We start from the raw sequence: 25706 nt of genomic DNA, 5'->3' as shown, positions 1-25706 counted from the left end.
AAATGGAACAGAAGTGGGAAGTTAAACTGTGGGCTGCATAGTGAAATAGTCAACTAAAATCAGCCATATGAGCTGTAAATCAATTTAATGAAATAGCAGTATTACATCTTTCTAATCTCATGGCAGATCCCTTACTAGGTGAACTCCCACAAAATGCCCATGAGAGTTTACAGTGCCATGGCGTCCTTACATTCCATAATTCAACTTTTTAGATTAAAGATAGGTTTAATACATAGCCAACCTCTTGTCGGGATATTTCATTTGGACACCCGAATTAAGCACTATTCCAATTGAGTATCTCAATTCCTAATAAAGTGTTCCAATTAGATACTTTCGGTTCAAAGTTTGAAATTTTTTTGCGTGTGTTTTCATTCGTCTATTTGGTAATTAAGTTAATCATATAAAATATTTCACATCCTTTAATTATATGCATCAAGCTCAATAGCATAAGTGGCTCCGCCCATGCGCATCATTCAACTACTACCACTAGTAAACATTTAATTTGCATGACCCTCAGAATAGAGGCATGCACTCAATATATGTAAAGTAGCTATTGGCGTTAGATGATCATTTTGCATCAGTTTTAATGACATCTTCATGTATATCGCAACTGAAGAAATTCATTTGTCCTTCATTTTCTACCATCCAAATGGAAGAAATGAGTGAGAGCAAAATAAGTATGTTGATTATTTGAAAATAAGCTAGCTAAACTGGATATTTTCTAACTGTTAAATCGAACTTGGAAAACATAAAAAAGATAGGTCAAAAGGAAAAGAAGAATAAAGAGGTAAAAAAAAAAAAAATTATTAGAGTGATGACTGTGATATGTCATTCTCAATCCAACAATAGGATGCCTTATACAATTATACTAAGATTATTTCTAGCTTATCAATTTTGGAGTTCGCATATCTTTGAACTATAAGTTGCTAATTATTTGCTAAATACCAAGTTTCTATACAGTAGCACAAAAAAATTATTAGGTGCGATGGTATTACACATCCAAAAACTCAAAATCCTATATTCGTCTTTGATAAGCTTTACCTTCCAAGATTGAATAAACTTTACTTACTTATGGCAATGATCATCTTGAATAGTACTATCACGTTCGACTTTGACCTTATTACAATCCCATTTCAAATTGAAAAACAAATAAATATAAAGAATTTTTGACCCCGTACACGAGTCGTTATGTTAGGGAAGTTAGAGAGAAATGAGAAATGATCAACACCCCAATAACCTGCCTTAATATTAACAAGAATCACAAATTCAAAAACAATGCAAAATCCGCCCCCTGATTTCCCTCTCTGACTTCTCCCTTCTCATTTTTATTTTTTTATGCCTTGCTCTCTTAACTCCTTGTATATATATACATCACAATTCTTCTTGAATTTCTCACAACAATACTCCTAAACCTCCATTACAAACTTCCATTTCTTCAAGGTTGATTCATCTCAAACAATTTCATTATTTTGTCAACAATTTGGCTACAAGTAACTTTCTCCAACTATCATCAAGTGCTGCATGTTTTATTCTTGATTTAACAAGATCTATACCCCCTTTAGAGTGTTTGTTTAACCCATGCTAAATGCTACTAGCAGTCCATTCATTGCATAATTAGCATCACTTGAACAGTTGCAGTGTTGTTACATAGGTCAATATTGTTATTTACCATCTGAGAATTTAAGGCCATTTACATTTTGAAAAAACAAAGGAAAAGCCAAAAAAGATCAAATGGAGATCGAAAACACAAGTGATTCAGGTAGTGTTAGGAGCTCGAGGGTAGGATTCAGCGGTCCATTAGTTAGTGGCAAGAGAAGTGCAAGGTTCAACGATGATGAATCGTACGTAGAGATCACTCTTGATGTTCGCGACGATTCAGTTTTGGTTCAAAACATTAAGGGTGCTGCTGATCAAGAAGCAGCATTGTTAGCTAGCAGGCTCGAAAAAAGGCCTAATAATACGCTTGGTTCGCATCTTTCTTTTCATCTGAGGCAAGTTTCGAAGGAATTTAAGAGAATGACTTCTTCAAACAAGTTTCACAAAATCGATAGGAGCAAATCCGGTGCTGCTCGTGCTCTACGTGGACTTCAGTTCATTAACAAGAATGTGGGAACTGAAGGATGGTCTCAGGTTGAAGCGCGATTCAATGAACTTGCTGTTAATGGGATGCTAACAAAATCATTGTTTGGACAATGCATAGGTTTGTATTTGTTCATTAATATGTCTCTTCAAATTTGGTTAATTATGTTACTGGTTTAGTTCATGTGCTACATGTTCTGAAAGAAAATTGAAAATGACTTATAATATAATTGTAGGAATAAGGAATGCACCCCTGGACTCTGCTCATTTGCCTCAGGGAAATGGCAGCTAAATCCTATGATTAGCTCTTCACCTAATCTTTTGGATTTATCACCCAAGTATTTGATATAATTAAGTTTGTAATAAACAATAATGTTGAAGACCTTTTGTCGTTGCAATCAGGTATGAAGGAATCAAGAGAGTTTGCTGAGGAATTATTTGATGCTCTAGCTCGAAAGAGATGCATCACATCTTCATCAGTAACCAAGGCTGAGCTTCACGAATTCTGGGAACAAATAACAGATACTGGCTTCGATGCCCGCCTGCAAACTTTCTTTGACATGTAAGATTTTATTACTCTTTACATGTAAAATTTTAAAAGTATGTTTTAACATAACAAATGCTGCAAATGACATGAACCGTAACCCCATTCCATTGCATACCACATATCGTTACTATTTTGAACATTATCGATGGAGTAAAGCTCTATTCTTTTTCAGAGAATCAGTCAAATTAAATTACATTGGATAGTATAACACGTGTTTCAAAATTATTTATGACAATTTTTTTGAAAAAAGGACAAGTTCCAACTTGCAGTTACGAAAACTTGTATAAGTTCTGACATTAATTAAGTGGTATAAGATATTTTTGATATACTAATGCTGGCATTACAAAAAATAGGGTGGACAAAGATGCAGATGGGAGAATTACTCAAGAAGAGGTGACAGAGGTAAGGCCCTAAAGTAAAGGAACTGATTATTGTCCATCCAATTATACAAACCTGAAGAAGTCAAAACGCATGCTTTGTTCAAATTTTTACAGATCATCAGTCTGAGTGCTTCTGCAAATAAGCTATCAAAAATCCAAGATCATTCAGATGAATATGCAGCTCTCATCATGGAAGAATTAGATCCCGGCAATGTTGGATACATTGAGGTTCGTTCCGTCTCTACAACGAACCTTTCCAAAACATATTTAAAAACAAGAGTTTAAGTTAGATACATTGACAATGTAGAGAATTTTTACACTATAAATGCTATTTAACCGGTTATAGCAAGTCACTACCATATCAGGCTTGATATGTGAAATTTAACATGAAACTCTTAAAACAAGGGCACAAGCTAATAAGTGGTTGTATCTGATGCAGCTGTACAACTTGGAGACATTACTTCTTCAGGCTCCAAATCACTCGATGAATCTCTCAACAGACAGCAGAGTTCTGAGTCAGATGCTCAGTCAGAAACTTAAGCCAACCAAAGAGCCAAATCCCCTTAAAAGATGCAAAAGAAAGCTGGACTATTTCATTGAGGACAATTGGAAGAGGATTTGGGTGATGGCTTTATGGCTATCAGTCTGTGCAGGACTATTTACATGGAAATTTATTCAATATAAACGTCGCGCTGTCTTTGATGTTATGGGCTACTGTGTCTCCGTAGCAAAAGGCGGAGCTGAAACAGCAAAACTCAACATGGCTCTAGTTCTTTTGCCAGTATGTAGAAACACCATAACTTGGCTAAGAAGTAGGACCAAGCTTGGGAAAATAATTCCTTTTGATGATAACATCAATTTCCACAAGGTATATAGCCAGGCAAAAGATGGGATAATTACATTTTTGGACTTCTCTAAAAAATAATATCCGGAAAATGTATATCTTTTGTATATTAAGTATAAAATATACATAACATATACATAAACATAAGTGTAGCATACATATCATTTACCTAGTCAGTTATATGTTTTTTATATTTTGGCTAGCCCATAATTAATATTGGCCGACTGGCTAAAAATGAATAAAATTCCGAAATTCACTTCAACAGAAGTGGAAAATAAAAAATCATTAAACTTAAATGACTGATTTTTGTGTTCTTTTTTGCAATTTGTTTAGGTAATTGCATTTGGAATAGCAGTTGGTGTAGGCCTACATGCAGTTTCACACTTAACATGTGATTTTCCTCGCTTGTTACATGCCACGGATGAGGAATACGAGCCAATAAAGCCATTTTTCGGAGATGAAAGGCCAAACAACTACTGGTGGTTTGTAAAAGGCACTGAAGGATGGACCGGTGTTGTGATGGTTGTCCTTATGATCATAGCCTATATACTAGCCCAACCATGGTTTCGTAGAAACCGGCTCAATCTTCCTCCAACAATCAAGAAACTCACTGGATTCAATGCTTTTTGGTACTCCCATCACTTATTTGTTATAGTCTATGTCCTCTTCATCATTCATGGGCACTTCCTCTACCTCTCCAAGAAATGGTACAAGAAAACAGTAAGTTCTTGACAAAGTAAAATATACCTAATATTGATCATGCCCCGGCTTGCCATAAAATTGATCTCATATCTTTCATTTTTTTTCTGAAACATTGATCAGACGTGGATGTATATCGCGGTGCCTATGATACTATATGCTTGTGAACGTCTGCTTCGTGCATTTAGGTCCGGGTACAAGACAGTGAGAATTTTGAAGGTACATTCAGAGCCTAGACTATTGCAAGCATTAAGATTCTTAATTCGATTAAATGTTAATATGTAGAATCTTTATCTGATATTCGAGTTTTCAGGTAGCTGTATACCCTGGAAATGTAATGGCAGTGCACATGTCTAAGCCTCAGGGCTTTAAGTACACAAGTGGACAGTATATATTTGTGAACTGTTCAGATGTTTCTTCATTTCAATGGTAGGTTGAAAGGAGGATAATGGGAAAAATAAAACTAAGTCTGTTGATCAAATTAACTGCGTACAAATTATTACTTATAAAAATTGTACTTTTGTAATGCAGGCATCCTTTTACCATCTCCTCTGCTCCAGGAGATGATTACCTTAGTATGCACATTCGAACAGTAGGCGATTGGACGTCTCAGCTCAAAACTCTCTTCTCTAAGGTATTTGAATTCATAAAATCAGTAATAATAACACAGCAAAGACTTCATTTATTCAAGAAACTTACTCTTTGGAAGACTAATGTTCTGATCAAAATCTAGGTTTGTGAGCCTCCAACTGGTGACCAAAGTGGCCTTCTTAGAGCAGACATAGCGAAGGCCGACTATAAGCCTAGGTAGGGGGGTGAAGGTTGAAAATTTCCAAGTGTTGAATTTTTTTCCCCCTGAACTCTATAAACATTTTGATTCATATCAATGTATAACAGATTGCCAAAGCTCTTGATTGATGGACCTTATGGAGCACCAGCACAAGATTACAAGAAATACGACGTAGTCCTCTTAGTAGGCCTTGGCATTGGGGCAACACCTTTGATAAGCATAGTAAAAGATGTGCTCAATAACATCAAGCAACAAAAGGACATTGAAGATGGACTAATAGAGAGTGGCACTAAGGGTAGTAAAAGAAGTCCTTTTGCAACTAAACGAGCCTACTTCTATTGGGTAACACGCGAGCAAGGCTCGTTTGAGTGGTTTAAGGGTGTGATGGATGAGGTTTCGGAGAACGATCAAGAAGGACTAATTGAGCTTCACAACTACTGCACCAGCGTTTATGAAGAAGGCGATGCTCGGTCTGCACTAATCACAATGCTTCAAACAATCCAGCAAGCTAAAAGTGGTGTCGACATTGTCTCTGGGACAAGGGTTAAGACTCATTTTGCTAGACCAAATTGGCGCCAAGTTTTCAAGCATGTTACCATTAATCATCCTGATCAAAGAATTGGTTAGTTATCTAGCGTCTTTAATTACAATTAATCCTAATTAATAATGTTTTGATCCATGTTTAACATTCCTGTTTTTTAATCTATGTAATTGACAGGTGTGTTTTACTGTGGTCCACAAGGTCTGGTTAGAGAGCTAAGACATTTATCTCAAGATTTCTCACACAGGACAGGCACAAAGTTTGAATTTCATAAAGAAAATTTCTAAGATGCAAAGTTAATAGATACTGTATTTAATTATTATGTAAAATAATTTTTATTTTTTTAATTTTTCCGGTTTTATCTTTTTAACTTTTGAGACGCATGCTGTCTTGACTCCAATTAATATGAAATGATGTTAGAAAGCAAAATAAACTGTCAGCTATATAAAGCTCTAACCTGTAAAGTTGATTGCTGAGAACACATATCTCTCTGGAATTTGCTTTAATAACTTCCACTAAAAAAATAGACTAACATAATATATACCTTATCTCTGAGGTTTCTCTCTTTGATTTGGATCCTAATATGCAAAATAAAACAGGTGTCAAATTAGTCAACATTACATGGATTTCTTACGTATATCTTTTATGATTTGAAAAAAGAAAAAAAAAAAAAAAAAAAAGGTTGGAAAGGGACAACATACATTGAAAATGAAAAGGAAATATTGAGTCCACAAAGCAAGTTTGAATTAAAAAAAAATGTGTTCACGGGAGGAAAGGGAAACAGAGAGCAGAGAGTATATCTTTGGTTTGACCCAACCAAGGGTTACCATTCTTATTCCGTTCTTTGGAATACCTTCCAGATTGTGTAAGTATTCCCCTTAATTTCCTAAAAGGGCAAAGGGGCAAATATACCCCTCAACTATAGGATATGGAGCAAATATACCCTTCGTTAAAAAAAAAGGAGGATTTATGCCCTCGCCGTTAATGAAAAGGGGCATATATACCCCTCAACTATAGGATATGGAGCAAATATACCCCTCATTACAAAATTGGTGCAAATATACCCCTGTCGTTTTAAAATGGTGCAAATATACCCCTGTCGTTTTAAAATGGTGCAAATATACCCTTTTCACTGACGGATTTTTTTAAAAAAATATTTAGGTTATTTTTTAATTAAAAAATATCACGTGACTTTAAAAAAAGTCTACCCATTGTTTTGTGTAGACATACTTTTCTAAGACCACATAGTAATTTTTCTTTTGATAGGTGGGGTTTGTTCGTTTAAAAAAAATATCTCCGTGACTTTAAAAAAAATAAATCTACTCATTTTTTTAAAAGAACCAGACCTTACCCATAAAAAAAAAATTACTATGTGGCCTTAGAAAAGTATGTCTACGCAAAAAAATGGGTAGACTTTTTTTTAAAGTCAGGTGATATTTTTTAATTAAAAAATAACCTAAATATTTTTTTTTTTAAATCCGTCAGTGAAAAGGGTAGACTTATTTTTTTAAAAGTCACGGAGATATTTTTTTTAAACGAACAGACCCCACCTATAAAAAAAATTACTATGTGGCCTTAGAAAAGTATGTCTACGCAAAATAAAATGGGTAGACTTTTTTTTAAAGTCACGTGATATTTTTTAATTAAAAAATAACGTAAATATTTTTTTTTTTAAATCCGTCAGTGAAAAGGGTAGACTTATTTTTTTTTAAAGTCACGGAGATATTTTTTTTAAACGAACAGACCCCACCTATAAAAAAAATTACTATGTGACCTTAGAAAAGTATGTCTACACAAATAAATGGGTAGACTTTTTTTTTAAAGTCACGTGGTATTTTTTAATTAAAAAATAACCTAAATATTTTTTTTTTAAAATCCGTCAGTGAAAAGGGTAGACTATTTTTTTTAAAAATGGGTAGACTTATTTTTTTTAAAGTCACGGAGATATTTTTTTAAAACGAACAGACCCCACCTATAAAAAAAATTACTATGTGGCCTTAGAAAAGTACGTCTACACAAACAAATGGGTAGACTTTTTTTTTTAAAGTCACGTAATATTTTTTAATTAAAAAATAACCTAAATATATATTTTTTAAAATCCGTCAGTGAAAAGGGTAGACTTATTTTTTTTTAAAATGGGTAGACTTATTTTTTTTAAAGTCACGAAAATATTTTTTTTAAACGAACAGACCCCACCTATCAAAAACAAAAATTACTATGTGGCCTTAGAAAAGTATGTCTACACAAAAAAATGGGTAGACTTTTTTTTAAAGTCACGTGATATTTTTTAATTAAAAAATAACCTAAATGTTTTTTTTTTTAAAATCCGTCAGTGAAAAGGGTATATTTGCACTATTTTAAAACGACAGGGGTATATTTGCACCATTTTATAACGGCAGGGGTATATATACACCAATTTTGTAACGAGGGGTATATTTGCTCCATATCCTATAGTTGAGGGGTATATATGTCCCTTTTCATTAACGGCGAGGACATAAATCCTCTTTTTTTTTAACGGAGGATATATTTACTCCATATCCTATAGTTGAGGGGTATATTTGCCCCTTTGCCCTTCCTAAAATAAAATATTTGCTTATTTTTTAATTTCTTAAAGTAGAAAACAATAATCTTATTAGTAAATATGTTGATAATTATCGTCTCTAAAATTTTTCTTCTGTGGTCCCATATCTCTGGGAGCGGGTGCACTTGGTTTTATTGTTGCGTGGTCCTTCTACTACTACAATGTTTACAAGGAGTGTGGTAACAATTGTTGTTTAACAAAAAGTATGCACATTTGCCTAGGAGTTATTTATTTAAATAAAAAGAAAAAAGAAGCATGAAAATTTGTTTGTTCACGATGGTTTAAGAATTTCAAGATTATAGTAAGGCCCTCTCCCATGTGAGCAATCCCTCTAGAGTATATACGTTGGTCTTTTGTGTTAATCAAGATTTATGTTTTTGATAAATATTCCCTTAAATATATAAGGGTTTTGTTCACACGAATTTTCAATTACGCACTTAGATTTTACGTGTTATAAAGTTGGTTCCAAATTATCTGGTCCCACATACTTTAAGCAGCTGGCGAATTGGTGTCCTTGCGACAGAAATTTTGGTCTTCTGTCTCCTTGTAGAGGGTGTATCTTTTTCTTCCAAAAAACAAGTGACTATTAACCTTTAGCTTTTTAAAGTTTAGCACAATGGTTGAAAATAGGGGTGTCAAATGGGCGGATTGGGTTGAAATTGGCCCAATTAAAATGGGCTGAGATAGTACATGAGTTGGGCTAATATTGACCCAAAAGTTACTTGGGCTAAAAATGGGCTGGGTCATGACCCGCCCAACTTGACCCATTTTTTTGAAGGGTCTATTTTCTAGAAAAACATTTTTTGCGAAAAATATTTTCGTGGATTTTTTGTGAAAAATATTTTTGATGAAAACATTTTCCGTGGTAAATATTTTCGAGGAAAACATTTTTGGTGAAAAATATTTCCCTTCATATTAAACATATTTTCGTGAAAAATATTTCCCTTCATATTAAACATACCACAAATTTATAAGATACATGATACAAGAAAAGTGTGTACATAAAAAAAATAAAGTAAATCTCAAGTAATAAATCCAAATTTAAGTAAATCTTAAAAATGGGCTAGAATTGAGCTAGTATTGGGCTAAGTTGAAGATAACTTTAAAATGGGCTATGTTGGGTTGGGCTAATATCAGCCCAATATGAAAATATCTTGAGCCCAACCCATAAAATTTTGAACGAATTGGGCGGGCCATTACCTTTTGGGCTAAATTTGGCACCCTAGTTGAAAAGATGCTCAAAAGCAATGACCTTTTTCTTCGATTTCATACTTGTTTATTCATAATCATTAGACTTTACATAAACATCTATTATATTGGGCCTTCATACTTTTTCTTGGGCCTCCACCAAATCCACAGGGCTAATTTCCTTTGCTCTTGACATTGCAGGATCTTTGTGGATGATGTTCCAATTAGAGCATTCAAGAACTCAAAAGACCTTGGTGTGAAATTCCCATTCAATCAGCCCATGAAGATATACTCAAGCCTTTGGGATGCTGATGATTGGGCCACAAGAGGTGGGCTTGAGAAAACTGACTGGTCCAAAGCCCCATTCACAGCCTCATACACATCATTCCACGTGGACGGCTGTGAAGCTGCCACGCCACACGAAGTCCAAGTTTGTAATACCAAAGGGATGAGATGGTGGGATCAAAAGGCTTTCCAAGATTTAGATGCTTTCCAATACCGGAGACTTCGTTGGGTCCGTCAAAAATACACTATCTATAACTATTGCACTGATAGGCGAGGTACCCTGTTCTTCCCCCAGAGTGCACTAAGGACAGTGATATTTAAATAATAATTAAATTATTAAGAGGGGTTTCATGAGAACTTAATATGCATTATGTGTGAGTAATTTAAGGATGTTAATGTGTGAACATCCATTGAGAGAATCCTAAGACAGAGAGTTGTTAAGCTCTATTTCTCCATTCTTTTTAAGTGTATCATTGGTGGAGTCATGATGATTATGTACTATCTCATGCCAGGCCTTCATGTACTCTGGGGTCACGAGTGATGTATTGTAATTTATTGTACTATTTGTTATCTCTGAATTTAAACTATGAATTAATACGTTTATAATTTTAGCTGTCTTGTCGAGTGTAGCATGATTGATCTAGCTTTCATTTTGAATTGGAATACTTAAGCTTAGAATTAACAAATGGACGGGTCATCAACTCGTTCAAATTCAGACGGTTTCGCGAATATATTTCACAAGCTAATTTTGTCACCCCACTTTCTTTTTAGTCTTACTTCACAAGTTCACAACATCACTATATGCTTTAGATATATTATAAACAAATTATTCTGACTTGTTATTAACACCTAATTACATTTACTAATAGTTTAACTGATGCAATTAAAATGGAAAAGTGTACTCATTATCTGACTATGCTTAAATATAATAGTACTAACAATGTACGTAAAGACACATAATAGATCAATTTTGATAGGAATAACCAATTTGAAAAAAAAACAAAAATTAGAGTAGGACTGTTCAAAATTGAACCGTAACCGATAATCCAACCGCAAAATAGGTTTATTGGTATCGGGTTATCAGATTAACAGATGGGGAATGGTTTGAACTTTATAGTTATTGGCTTAACGGTGCGGGGCGTGGTTTCCTCATTTTCCTTATTGGTTTAGCCGTTAACCCGTTAAGATTTATTACTTTTACAAATATACCCTAGCGTATATATATTACATTTGGACTTTCTAGTAATTCCCACTTTTCACTTGGACTTCTTTACTTTCTTTCTTCTACTGGCCTAGCTCTATAGTGGACCACCAATCGCCAATTTCTCAACGTCATTAGGAGATTCATTTTTGAATATGAAGGTTGGTTAAATTAGCACCCACAGTTACAGTATTCTAACGCATACTCTATAGCTAGGTTGACAAGTACATTCGTTTTGCTGGCAGTTGTTTAACTCGATGCTTAAGTTCAATGGGATTTAAGGAAGTAAAAAGTTTAATAAATTTTTAATTCTTAATATGCGAAGAGCTCCAGGTAGAGCCGCATAATACGTTAGTTTGTTGATTAACCGATACATCACCCGATAATCGTTTGATAATTATTAATCAGATACCGATCCAATCGATATCTTATCGGTTGGCTAGCGAATTAGTACATTTAAAAGCTGATAACTGTTAAGCGTAATTATCAGCTCGATCCGTCCGATAAGCCCTAGATTAGAGTAATCAACAAATGTGGGTTAAATTTTCAACTTTCACCTTTAATCTTTTGGGGGTTAAAAGGTTTGCAATATTGATACAATTGATTCGATCGCAATATTTCATAGTTCAATTTCAACAGTTAATTTTCTCTGTATAGTCATATTGGAGGAAATAAGATCTTTTAGCTTCTTACAATTTCAATAGAAGAAAATACTTTATTCAAATCTCTTATGTGTTTTTTTCAAATCTCTTATATGTAAAAAATAAATATGTTTTATAAAAAGATCATAAAACTATTTTTTTTTTTTTTTTGTAAAGAACCAAAAATTTATTTCTCCCGTCATATTGATAGTTGCTGGTCCAAGCAGCAAATCAAGACAAAGAAAAAGGGGTTTTGAAATCGTGCCATCATGAATTGGTTTGCCATTGCATTGAGAGTTTGACTGTTTAGTGGTTTTGCCTTAAAACAAGAGGCTCTAAACTCAATGGCTGCTCACCCTTCTCACATAATAATAATGGTCTCACCAACTCCCAATTATTTACTTTAACACAATTCTATAATTGTCGCAGTCTGTCTTTTTTATATCTTTTTATTACTACTCCACTAGCTTGTCACATCATGAACACGTAATAGATATTCTTATTCGACCTCTCGTTTTAGTTCCAATTAAATCTTAACGATCCATTATTTGGATATCGTTTTCTTTTGTTCTTTTTTCTAATGGAGTACTCATTAATTGTTAATGATGTCTCAGTTAACGCAGTGCAGTTTGAAATTTAAGCCATTGACCGCCTATGCCTAATGCTTATTGATTCATTTTTGATCATTCAAAACTCCATGAGAACTTCAAAATAAAATTCATGAAGTTTGAATGGAAGTAATTAAAATCCATAATAACCCTAGCAAAAATGCCCAAATTTTATTTTACTATTAAGAAGTGGTTTCTTTAAACTTACATTTTAAACTGTGGCTAAAATTGGAAACTGGTCCAAAAAATGGCTAGGCCATCTATCCTTTTTTTTTTTTTTTGGTAAAACAGCCAGCCTTAGACCTTTAACTTTTAAGAAATTGGTTGGTTATAACGATTGGTTTTGGAGCTGCAAGCTGTGGGGAAAAGAAAAGACAAAAAAAATGAAGAGAAAGGAGAGAGTAACTATTTGTCTTGTGATCAAATTGTGCTGAATCACTTTAAAGTTTAAACTACATGAGGAGCTTGTTTATATTCTTTTATTCACTTTTACTTGTTCACTCTTAATTTTATACAATCTTTAAGAATTAATAACTTATGTATATACAAATTATTGTAATACTCATGTTAATTAGTGTATAATTTCAATAGACTTGAAAAATAATTTGAAAACGAGTAACTCTTGTTAATAATAAATTAAGAAAATAAAGTTTGTCTTTTTCTTGATATGATAAAGCTAAGTGGAAAAAGTAAAAATGAAAATTAATAGCACGAGTGGCCCGTGGGGGAAGGTATTTCAAAAGGCTTTATCTAACCCCTAGATTTAAAATAATTACAAAAACAATATTGCCATTCTACCTTATTCTAAAATTTTCATTGTCGTCAAGGACATTGATAGAGATATAGAACCAAAGTGGGTTGTACTTATCATTCTAGGGAATTAGCTGGTCAAAACTACACCAACAAGATTGACTCGCTTATCATGTGCCCAAGTAATATTGTCAAAAATTTTAAGCAAATGTGATAAGACTTCAATTGGATTAATAATAGAATAATTTAGCTGTAAACCTAGGATTTTGAGAGATTTGAGCCTTAACAATCAATATTTCACATTCATAACAGAAGCTATTTGCTTATTTATTTGTTTTTGGCAATTGGCGTACAATTGGTTATTAGCTGTAAACCCAGGATTATGAGAGATTTGAGCCTTAACAATCAACATTTCACATTCATAACAGAACCTATTTGCTTATTTATTTGTTTTTGGCAATTGGCATACAATTGGTTATTAGTAGTAGGTGAAAAATGGAACAGAAGTGGGAGGTTGAACTATGGGCTGCATTTTGAAAGAGTCAACTAAAAAATCAGCCACATGAGCTGCAAATCAATTTAATGAAATAAGCAGTTTTACATCTTTCTAATCTCATTGCACCATCAGTTAAGACTCTTGATTAGGTGAACTACCCACAAAATGCCATGAGAGTTTACAGTGCCATGGCGCCCTTACATTCCATAATTCAACCTTTTGGATTAAAAATAGGCTTAATACTTAGCTAGCCCCTTAAATTTGCTAGGATATTTCATTCAGACATTCGAACTAAGCCCTGTTTCGAGTGAACACCTCAATTCCTAATAAAGTCTTTCAATTAGACATTTTTCGGTTGTGTGTGATTTCATTCGTCTATTACATAGTTAAGTTAATCGTATAAAATAACTCACCTCATTTAATTATACGCATCAATCTCAATAGCATACGTAGCTCTGCCCATGCGCATCATCTATATCAATGGCGTCATTCAACTACTACCCATACTAAACATTTAATTTGCATGACCCTTAGAATAGAGGCATGCACTCAATATATGTAAAGTAGCCATAGGAGTTAGATGATCATTTTGCACCAGTTTTAATGACATCTTCATGTATATCGCAACTGAAGAAATTCATTTGTCAATCATTTTCTACCATCCAAATGGAAGAAATGAACGAGAGCAAAAAAGTATGTTTATTATTTGAAAATAAGCTAGCTAAACTGGATATTTTCTTACAGTTTAATCAAACTTGGAAAACATCAAAAAGATAGGTCAAAAGGAAAATAATAATAAAGAGAAAACAAAAACCTGATTAGAGTGGTGACTGTGATCGATATGTCATTCTCAATCCCACAATAGGATGCCTTCTACAATTATGTTGAAAATAATAATTCAAAATTGTACGAAATCAAAATTGATTAGAATTTGATATTTTAATCCATGTCTAGTTAAGATTTATAATCAAATTAGTATAGGAATAGGTTTTCCTATTTTAAGTTAAAGTAGGTTTTATGTTATTATAAATAGGGCTGCTGCTATTTATTTTATATTGTAGAGATTGTAGAGAGCATTCACAGATTCATAAAATTTATCTATAGAATACTTTCCGTCAAATTGGTATCAGAGTTTCTACGATCCTGGTAGAAAATCAAAGAGCTTCCGATGTCGGCGGGCGGCTATGACTCATATATGCCGCCCTCTGGGCAATGATGATGATGTTGGCAAACATCGGGCTAATGATATGCATGAAAAACAATCGTGCTGAGAAGGCCTAATAAACTATTGCAAGTTTAAAGAGGTGTAAGAAAATATGCACAAGAGGAACGAACTATCTTCTCTAGAAGTCGAGAAGTGGGTTAAAAGAAAAAAAAATTGGGTGTTGATGAGAAAGTGCATCAACAAGTTGGAATGTTGGAGAGAAAGTGCTCCAACGATTGTGAAGGTTGAAGAGAAAGTGCTTCAACAGTTGAAGGTCGGTGAGAAAGTGCATCAACAAAATTGGAATGTTGGAGAGAAAGTGCTCCAACGATTGTGAAGATTGAAGAAAAAGTGCTTCAACAATTGAAGGTTGATGAAAAAAGTGCATCAACAAAATTGAAATGTTGGAGAGAAAGTGCTCCAACGATTGTGAAGGTTGAAGAAAAAGTGCTTCAACAATTGAAGGTTGATGAAAAAATGCATCAACAAAATTGGAATGTTGGAGAGAAAGTACTCCAACGGTTGAAGGTTGAAGAGAAAGTGCTTCAACAATTGCAGGTTGGTGAGAAAGTGCATCAACTAATTGGAATGTTGCAGAGAAAGTGCTCCAATGATTATGAAGGTTGAAAAGAAAGTGCTTCAACAAATTGGAATATAGGAGAGAAAGTGCTCCAATGATTGAAGGTTGAAGAGAAAGTGCTTGAACAATGGAATGTTGGAGAGAAAGTGTTCCAATGATTGTGAAGGTTGAAGAGAAAGTGCTCTAACAAATGTGACGGTTGAAAAGAAAGTGCTTCTACAAATTGGAAGATGGAGAGTAACGGTTGAAGAGAAAGTGATTCAACAATTACTTGGTTGGAAGCAAGTGCCTTGGTAATTTGAAGATTGTGGCAAGCGGATCAAGAATTAGATATGCAATTTTGAATTACGGGAGAATGTTGAAAATAATAATTCAAAATTGTAGGAAACCAAAATTGATTAGAATTTTATATTTTAATCCATATCAAGTTAGGATTTATAATCAAATTAGTATAGGAATACGTTTTCTATTTATAATAGTAAAAAACCTACTTTAACTCAAAATAGGAAAACCTATTTCTATACTAATTTGATTATAAATCCTAACTTAACATGGATTAAAATATCAAATCCTAGTCAATTTTGGTTTCCTACAATTTTGAATTATCAATTTTGGAGTTTGCATATCTTTGAACTATAACGACAACATACCCTGTGTAATCCCACAAGTGAGGTCTGACGAGAGTACGATGTACGCAAACCTTACCTCTACCTTTGCGGGGTAGAGAGATTATTTCCGATAGACCCATGGCTCAAAAGAAACGTGATCGATGCAGGATTGCAAGAAAAATAAGACAGCAAAATTTCAAGATGCAAAATAAATGGCACAACATAGTAATACACACATAAAGATAATGACCTATGCGATACCAAAATAATATATCTTTGAACTATAAGTTGCTAATTATTTGCTAATACCAGGTTTGTATACATTATCACAAAAAATTTATTAGGTGCGATGGTATTACACATCTAATAACTCAAAATCCTATATTCGTCTTTCAATTTTGATAAGCTTTACCTTCCAAGATTTCAGAGCCTGTTTGGATGGGCTTAAAATAAGCAGCTTATAAGCTGAAAACAGTTTATAAGCCAAAAAAAAATAAGTTGGGTTCGGCTAACTTTTTTTTTTTTTTTTGCTTATAAGTTGTTTTCAACTTATAAGCTGCTTTAGCTAAGCTAAGTCAAACGGGCCCAATTATTTTTTTAGGCTTATTTTATGCACAAAATAATTTTAAACCGACCAGCCAAACACTAAAAAAAGCTTATAAGCAACTTATAAGCCAATTCAAACGGGATAAAGTTTACTTACTTATAGCAATGATCTTCTTGAATAGTACTATCACGTTCGACTTTGACCTTATTACATCCAATTTCAAATAGAAAAACAAATAAATATAAAGAGTGTTTGACCACGTACATGAGTCGTTATGTTAGGGAAGTTAAATAGAAATGAGGAATGCTCAACACCCCAATAACCTGCATGGACATTAACAAGAATCAATAATTCTAAAAAATGCAAAATCCGCCCCCTGATTTTCCTCTACTTCTCCCTTCTCATTTTTATTTTTTTATGCCTTCCTCTCTTAACTCCTTGTATATATATACATCACAATTCTTCTTGAATTTCTCACAACAAATACTCTTAAACCTCCTTTACAAACTTCCATTTCTTCAAAATTGATTCATCTCAAACAATTTCTTTCTTTTGTCAACAATTTGGGAAGTTTGCTTTATGCAAGTAAATTTTTTCAACTATCATCAAGTGCTTCATGTTTTATTCTTGATTTAACAAAAACTACACCCCCTTTAGAGTGCTTGTTTAAGCTATGCTAAATGCTACTAGTGGTTCATTCATTGCATAATTAGCATCACTTGAACAGTTGCAGTTTTGTTACATAGGTCGATTTTGTTATTTACCATCTGAGAATTTGAGGCCATTTCATTTTTGGAAAAAAAAAAAACAGAAGAAACGCAAAAAAAAAAAAATCAAATGGAGATCGAAAACACAAGTGATTCAGGTAGTGTTAGGAGCTCGAGGGTAGGATTCAGCGGTCCATTAGTAAGTGGCAAGAGAAGTGCAAGGTTCAACGATGATGAATCGTACGTAGAGATCACTCTTGATGTTCGGGATGATTCAGTTACGGTTCAAAACATTAAGAGCGCTGCTGATCAAGAACCAGCATTGTTAGCTAGCAGGCTCGAAAAAAGGCCTAATAAAACGCTTGGTTCGCATCTTTCTTTTCATCTGAGGCAAGTTTCGAAGGAACTTAAAAGGATGACTTCTTCAAACAAGTTTCATAAAATCGATAGGAGCAAATCTGGTGCTGCTCGTGCTCTACGTGGACTTCAGTTCATGAACAAGAATGTGGGAACTGAAGGATGGTCTCAGGTTGAAGCGCGATTCAATGAACTTGCTGTTAATGGGATGCTAACAAAATCATTGTTTGGACAATGCATAGGTTTGTATTTGTTCATTATTATGGCTCTTCAAATTTGGTTATTATGTTACTGGTTTAGTTCATGTGCTACATGTTCTGAAAGAAAATTGAAAATGACTAATAAGATAATTGTGGGAATAAGGAATGCACCCCTGGACTCTGCTCATTTGCCTCAGGGAAATGGCACCTAAATCCTATGATTAACTCTTCACCTAATCTTTTGGATTTATCACCCAAGTATTTGATATAATTTTGTAATAAACAATAATGTTGAAGACCTTTTGTCGTTGCAATCAGGTACGAAGGAATCAAGAGACTTTGCTGAGGAATTATTTGATGCTCTAGCTCGAAAGAGATGCATCACGTCTTCATCAGTAACCAAGGCGGAGCTTCACGAATTCTGGGAACAAATAACAGATACTGGCTTCGATGCCCGCCTGCAAACTTTCTTTGACATGTAAGATTTTATTACTCTCTACATGTAAAATTTCAAAAGTGTGTTTTAACATAACAAATGCTGAAAATGACATGAACCGTAACCCCATTCCATTGCGGACCACATATCGTTGCTACTTTGAACATTATCGATTGAGTAAAACTCTATTCTTTTTCAGAGGATCAGTCAAATGCGGCTAAATTACATTGGATAGTATAGCATGTGTTTCAAAATTATTTATGACAATTTTTTTTTTAAAAAAAAAAGGACAAGTTCCAACTTGCAGTTACGAAAACTTGTATAAGTTCTGACATTAATTATGTGGTATAAGATATTTTTGATATACTAATGCTGGCATTACAAAAAACAGGGTGGACAAAGATGCAGATGGGAGAATTACTCAAGAAGAGGTGACAGAGGTAAGGTCCTAAAGAAAAGGAACTGATTATTGTCCATCCAATTATACAAACCTGAAGAAGTCAAAACGCATGCTTTGTTCAAATATTTACAGATCATCAGTGTGAGTGCTTCTGCAAATAAGCTATCGAAAATCCAAGATCATTCAGATGAATATGCAGCTCTCATCATGGAAGAATTAGATCCCGGCAATCTTGGATACATTGAGGTTCGTTCCGTCTCTACAACGAAACTTTCCAAAACATATTTAAAAACAAGAGTAAGTTAGATACACTGACAATGTAAAGAATTTTTACACTATAAATGCTATTTAACCGGTTATAGCAAGTCCTTAATATGTTTTCCAAGTTACCATATCAGGCTTGATATGTGAAATTTAATATGAAACTCTTAAAACAAGGGCAAAAGCTAATAAGTGGTTGTATCTGATGCAGCTGTACAACTTGGAGACATTACTTCTTCAGGCTCCAACTCACTCGATGAATCTTTCAACAGACAGCAGAGTTCTGAGTCGGATGCTCAGTCAGAAACTTAAGCCGACCAAAGAGCGAAATCCCCTTAAAATATGCAAAAGAAAGCTGGACTATTTCATTGAGGACAATTGGAAGAGGATTTGGGTGATGGCTTTATGGCTATCAATCTGTGCAGGACTATTTGCATGGAAATTTATTCAATATAAACGTCGTGCTGTCTTTGATGTTATGGGCTACTGTGTCTCCGTAGCAAAAGGAGGAGCTGAAACAACAAAACTCAACATGGCTCTAGTTCTTTTGCCAGTATGTAGAAACACCATAACTTGGCTAAGAAGTAGGACCAAGCTAGGGAAAATAATTCCTTTTGATGATAACATCAATTTCCACAAGGTATGTAGCCAGGCAAAAGATGGGATAATTACATTTTTGTACCTCTTCAAAAATAATATCCAGAAAATGTATATCTTTTGTATATTAAATATAAATAAACAAAACCCATACATACAATATATATATCATATACCTAGTCAGTTATATGTTTTGTATATTTTGGCTAGCCCGTAATTAATTTTGGCCAATGGGTTAAACTGATTTTTTTTTTTTTTCGAAATTCACTTAACAGAAGTGTAAAATTGAAAATCTTTAAACTCAAGTGATTGGTTTTCGTGTTGTTTGTTGCAATTTTGTTTAGGTAATTCCATTTGGAATAGCAGTTGGTGTAGGCCTACATGCAGTTTCACACTTAACATGTGATTTTCCTCGACTCTTACATGCCACGGATGAGGAATACGAGCCAATGAAGCCATTTTTCGGAGATGAAAGGCCAAACAACTACTGGTGGTTTGTGAAAGGCACGGAAGGATGGACCGGTGTTGTGATGGTGGTCCTTATGATCATAGCCTATGTACTAGCCCAACCATGGTTTCGTAGAAACCGACTCAATCTTCCATCAACAATCAAGAAACTCACTGGATTCAACGCCTTTTGGTACTCCCATCACTTATTTGTTATAGTCTATGTCCTCTTCATCATCCACGGATACTTCCTCTACCTCTCCAGGAAATGGTACAAGAAAACAGTAAGTTCTTAACTAAGTAAATCATACTCTGTATTTAATATTGATCATGCCCTGCCTTGCCATAAAATTGATCTAATAATCTTTTGTTTTTTCTGAAACATTGATCAGACGTGGATGTATATTGCGGTGCCTATGATACTATATGCTTGTGAACGTCTGCTCCGTGCATTTAGGTCGGGGTACAAGACTGTGAGGATTTTGAAGGTACATTTAAAACCTAAGACTATTTGAAGCATTAAGATTCCTAGTTTGATTACATGTGAATAGAATAGTTATCTGAAATTAGAGCTTTTCAGGTAGCTGTATACCCTGGAAATGTAATGGCAGTGCACATGTCTAAGCCTCAGGGCTTCAAGTACACTAGCGGACAGTACATATTTGTGAACTGTTCTGATGTTTCTTCATTTCAATGGTAAGTTGAGTGGAGGATAAAAGGAAAAATAAAACTGTGTCATTGATCAAATAAACTGTATATAACTAATTACTTATAAACATCATATGTTGTAATGCAGGCATCCTTTTACCATTTCTTCAGCTCCAGGAGATGATTACCTGAGCATGCACATTCGAACGGTTGGCGATTGGACATCTCAGCTCAAAACTCTTTTCTCTAAGGTATTGAATTCATAAAAGCATTGATCACATTTTCGGAGCGATCTTAAACATAATTGCCAGTAAATATATGTTTTGTATATTAATTAAAATAAACATATAATATACCTAATCAGTGTGTAGGTTTTGTATATTTTGGCTAGCATCATCCTTAACTTTGGCAGACGGACCAAAATGGAAAAAAGACCATCATAAAATCAGTAATAAGACATCAAAGACTTCAATTTCTTGAAGAAACTTACGTTCATTGGAAGACTAATGTTCTGATCATAATCTAGGTTTGTGAGCCTCCAACTGGTGACCAAAGCGGCCTATTAAGAGCAGAAATAGCGAAGGCCGACTATAAGCCTAGGTAAGGGGTTGAAAGTTGAAAATTTCCAAGTATTGAATGTTTTTCCCCTGAATTCTATACACATTTTTATTCATATCAATGTATGACAGATTGCCAAAGCTCTTGATTGATGGCCCATATGGAGCACCAGCACAAGATTACAAGAAATACGACGTAGTCCTCTTAGTAGGCCTTGGCATTGGGGCAACACCTTTGATAAGCATAGTAAAAGATGTGCTCAATAACATCAAGCAACAAAAGGACATTGAAGATGGACTAATAGAGAGTGGCAGTAAGGGTAGTAAAAGAAGTCCTTTTGCAACTAAACGAGCCTACTTCTATTGGGTAACACGCGAGCAAGGCTCGTTTGAGTGGTTTAAGGGTGTAATGGATGAGGTCTCGGAGAACGATCAAGAAGGACTAATTGAGCTTCACAACTACTGCACCAGCGTTTATGAAGAAGGCGATGCTCGGTCTGCACTAATCACAATGCTTCAAACAATCCAGCAAGCTAAAAGTGGTGTCGACATTGTCTCTGGGACAAGGGTTAAGACTCATTTTGCTAGACCAAATTGGCGCCAAGTTTTCAAGCATGTTACCATTAATCATCCTTATCAAAGAATTGGTTAGTTATCTAGCCTCTTTAATTACAATTAATCCTAATTACTAATGTTTTGATCCATGTTTAACATTCCTGTTTTTTAATCTATGTAATTTACAGGTGTGTTTTACTGTGGTCCACAAGGTCTGGTTGGAGAGCTAAGACATTTATCTCAAGATTTCTCACACAAGACAGGCACAAAGTTTGAATTTCATAAAGAAAATTTCTAAGATGCAAAGTCAATAGATACTGTATTTAATTATTATGTAAAATAAAATTCATTTTTTTATTTTTTCCTGTTGTATCTTTTTAACTTTTGAGATGCATGCTGAGCTTGACTCCAATTAATATGAAATGATGTTAGAAAGCAAAATAAACTGCCAGCTATATAAAGCTCTAACCTGTAAAGTTGATTGCTGAGAACACATATCTATCTGGAATTTGCTTTAATAACTTCCACTAAAAAAATAGACTAACATAATATATACCTTATCTCTGAGGTTTCTCTCTTTGATTTGGATCCTAATATGCAAAATAAAACAGGTGTCAAATTAGTCAACATTACATGGATTTCTTACGTATATCTTTTATGATTTGAAAAAAGAAAAAAAAAAGGAAAAGTTGGAAAGGGACAACATACATTGAAAATGAAAAGGAAATATTGAGTCCACAAAGCAAGTTTGAATAAAAAAATTTAGTACTTATAAATCGTATACATTTATTGAGTAAACGAAAAATTAGACCCTTAAATATGTTCTTGAGCAGTTTTTATCCTTAAAATTTGTCGAAAGTGAGAACTTATTAGTCCGTCAAATACTTTAACAAATATGTTCTGTTATATTTGAGGAAAACTATGGAAGAAAAAAAGGATTTAATTAGAAGTATCAGGAAAGTCCCATCAAATCTTAGAAATGATAACACGGAAAACTTCACTAGACACAAAAAAACAGAGCAAAAATAGCAGAGTTGCAACTCAAAAGGTTGTACCACACTCTACAAATAGACCAAAAATAGCATAACTGCACCTTCTAATGTGAGTCCCGCTAAATGCTTCTTTTTTTATAGCTTCTATCAAATGTAACAGACAAACTTAAAGATCAAACTGCTTAGGAATCTAAGTTACTCAGATTTGGGTGCAGGTGTCCGATACGGGTGCGGATCTAGATGTCGGATCCTTCATGATCTAAATTTTAAGATTCGGAGATACAGATCCAGTTATAGATACGGGTGCAGGGATTCGGCTAAAAAAATTCAAATATCTAAAAATAGAGGTTTTATAAACCTAAATTATGGAATATTATGTGGAAAACTTGAGGAAAAAATATTGATCAAGTGGAGAATCCCCAAAGGAGATAAAAAGAAACAGAGTGACATAAAAAAAAATTATATACAAGGTATTCCATTTTCTTCAATTTCACCTTAGCTTTAGTTTTGATTAAGGAAATCATTGAATCTGTCCAGAATTTCTACGTCGATTTTGGTCAAAGTATCCAAAATCAGTTGATCAGATCGGGTACGGATCCCACACCCACACCCACACCCATGTCGTGTCGACACGGGTGCGGTACCGAAAGTGAAGAGTACGAGTAAAATAGGAATATATTTAAAGAACTATTCCCTGCACAAACAAAAGGGTCCACTTTTGTTATTTTTCTCCACATGTATCTATAAAGTATTTATAAATGATTAGATTCTGAACAAAAAAAAAAAGGCGATATTCATGGGCAAAGATAGCGATCGATCTTTTAATTAGACTTTTTAAGTATAACCTAATTCTTTTACGTTTACCTCCTCTTATACTTTCTTCATATCTTGTCGTATATAAAAATTCAACTGTGTCCACAACTAGCACTAAGATAAGAAGTGCTTAAGTGAACCTTCACTAGCAAAAAATGATTTAGAAGTAGACAAACTTTACTTTTCAACTGAACTATTAAGTTTTATTGCTTTTGGACCTAATTTCTTAGTAAGTAGGAGTAATAATTTATTCTCAAATTAGAAGCCACTAGTTTTAAGAGTATGAACTTTTAATTCCCAATGAAATTAAACGTGCAATTAGTCATTTTCTTGGGGATAAACGTCTAACTAAGTAAAAGTTTATAAGCATTGACTTCGGAGGCAAAAAAATTATGAGCCAATGTTGAGTTTACACTTGGCAATGAGTTACTGCAACAATTTGTAAAGTGAGACGTCAAAGTCTGAATTTGGACCAGCCATCATAACGGAAAACAATCATAGCCGAGAAGTAAAAATTGTCATATATATGGATTTAAAAATTGATCATAAAAATCATATTGAAAGATTCTTTACACACTTCCTTAAAAGATATTAATAGCCTTAATAATAATATTATTTCTCAAATTTTCTTAATCTCTCCCTTTAATATCTTACTTAATTAACATTCAGTAATCGTAGGGTATATATGCTCGAACCAGTGGTCAATCTACGCATATAGTCGTTCTCGTGAAAAAGTACATATTTCTTGTATATTGTAAAAGTTTATTTGGAAAACTAACCCAAATACCCCTAAAATATAAAATAATTACCCGCCCCATGCCCCTCCTAAACTAATTATCCAACAGTACCCCCTCTCCCAAAACTATTTACCCGACGTACCCCTCGTTCAAAACCCTTCCTCCATAATATCATCGCCATATATTTATATATCGTGATGGTATCATGGAGGACTAAGAAGCCCTTCTTTTAATCCTCCATGATACTATTTCAGTATATTTATATACCATGATGGTACTACATGGTCCTGAGGAGTGTCTCATTGAAGGACTGAAACAGCCCTACATGATACCATTACAATATATATATATATATATATATAAGATGATGGTATCATAATGGTTTTTTTGAGAAAATTATGTCTTTTCTAATAAATGAACATGATCATCCATAATACCATCTCATTATATTTATATACTATGATGGTATCATGAAGGACTAAGAGAAGAACTGAAGCAGTCTTCAATGATATCATCTCAGTATATTTATATATCATGGTGGTATCATAATTTGGGGGGCATCTTGGGTAAATAATTTTGATTTTTTCTAGGGGTACGAAAGTAATGAGGCCACGAGGGTATGAGTGGGTAATTATTTTGGTTTTAGGGTACGTGCTCGCTCCTTCCCTTTTTTTGGCTTTGGTTTTCCTACCTGGTGTTTGGTACTCGCATTGGACCCGACTAATATGGATTCACGCCTCATAAGGCCCATTTAAGATGAATGGGCTCCCTAAAAGGATTTTTTTCCATACTCAGAGCTCTAACCTGACCCCTCTAATTAAAGTGGAGCTTTAGAGGTTCCTATCCATCCAACCACAACCCTTGTAGCTAATGTAAGGTGTTTCTGGCTGTCAAGTCCTATTAAGAGGTTAAATCAATTAGAGCGGTTTGTTTTGGACCACAAATATACAATTTTTTTTAAAATTTTGTGCCTCATCAAACAGTGTCACACAAATAGAACATATTATTTTCCGTTTGTACATAGTCGGAAAAAAAAAAGGATACGTCAACACCTTTAGGATTCTCTTTTCTGAGATTGCGAAGTAAATTCCAACAGCTGAACCATTCAATATGCAATAAAAGCGCAAATTAAATCAAATTAATGTCCACAGCTATCACAACAATAATAGAAACAGATTGACAAGAGTATTAGCGGTGGAATTTAAGGGTAGAATTCAACAATTTGATATGCTTTAATTTCAGAAAGGGACAACTACGTATATAAACATCTTAAAGAGAAATATTTACGAAATGTGACGATAGTTTTATATTTACAAAACATAACATTACAAACCCTATACAAAACATGTTTTTTTAAAAATATATATTTTTTATTTAAAAAAATATTTTTTATTTTATTTTTTTAAAATATTTTTTCGCTCAAAAATTTA

The 25706-nt window shown here is 33.9% G+C and overlaps 2 protein-coding genes and 1 pseudogene across 2 annotated transcripts; all 3 read left to right on the top strand.

Annotated features, from left to right (window-relative positions):
• The first annotated feature begins 1409 nt into the window (after window positions 1-1409).
• On the top strand, window positions 1410-6227 carry LOC132645953 (respiratory burst oxidase homolog protein B). The gene is made up of 12 exons (XM_060363224.1): window positions 1410-2200; window positions 2482-2641; window positions 2980-3028; window positions 3121-3234; window positions 3446-3874; window positions 4184-4570; window positions 4673-4768; window positions 4863-4978; window positions 5081-5183; window positions 5283-5356; window positions 5447-5961; window positions 6058-6227. The coding sequence occupies exons 1-12, from the start codon at window positions 1732-1734 to the stop codon at window positions 6165-6167; spliced, it is 2622 nt and encodes an 873-aa protein (XP_060219207.1). The 5' UTR covers window positions 1410-1731; the 3' UTR covers window positions 6168-6227.
• Window positions 6228-6290: 63 nt separating this feature from the next.
• LOC132644536 (probable xyloglucan endotransglucosylase/hydrolase protein) lies at window positions 6291-10552 on the top strand (annotated as a pseudogene).
• A 6349-nt stretch (window positions 10553-16901) lies between these two features.
• On the top strand, window positions 16902-22094 carry LOC132645951 (respiratory burst oxidase homolog protein B-like). Its single transcript, XM_060363223.1, has 12 exons — window positions 16902-17875; window positions 18152-18311; window positions 18661-18709; window positions 18802-18915; window positions 19142-19570; window positions 19872-20258; window positions 20367-20462; window positions 20555-20670; window positions 20771-20873; window positions 21149-21222; window positions 21312-21826; window positions 21923-22094. Exons 1-12 carry the CDS (start codon window positions 17407-17409, stop codon window positions 22030-22032), a joined length of 2622 nt encoding a protein of 873 aa, XP_060219206.1. The 5' UTR covers window positions 16902-17406; the 3' UTR covers window positions 22033-22094.
• The last annotated feature ends 3612 nt before the right edge of the window (window positions 22095-25706 follow it).

Source organism: Lycium barbarum, chromosome 6 (genome assembly GCF_019175385.1).
Source record: "Lycium barbarum isolate Lr01 chromosome 6, ASM1917538v2, whole genome shotgun sequence".
Taxonomy (NCBI): Eukaryota; Viridiplantae; Streptophyta; class Magnoliopsida; order Solanales; family Solanaceae; genus Lycium; species Lycium barbarum.
Note: the sequence above shows the minus strand (reverse complement) of the source record. Positions and strands in the feature narration are given on the sequence as shown.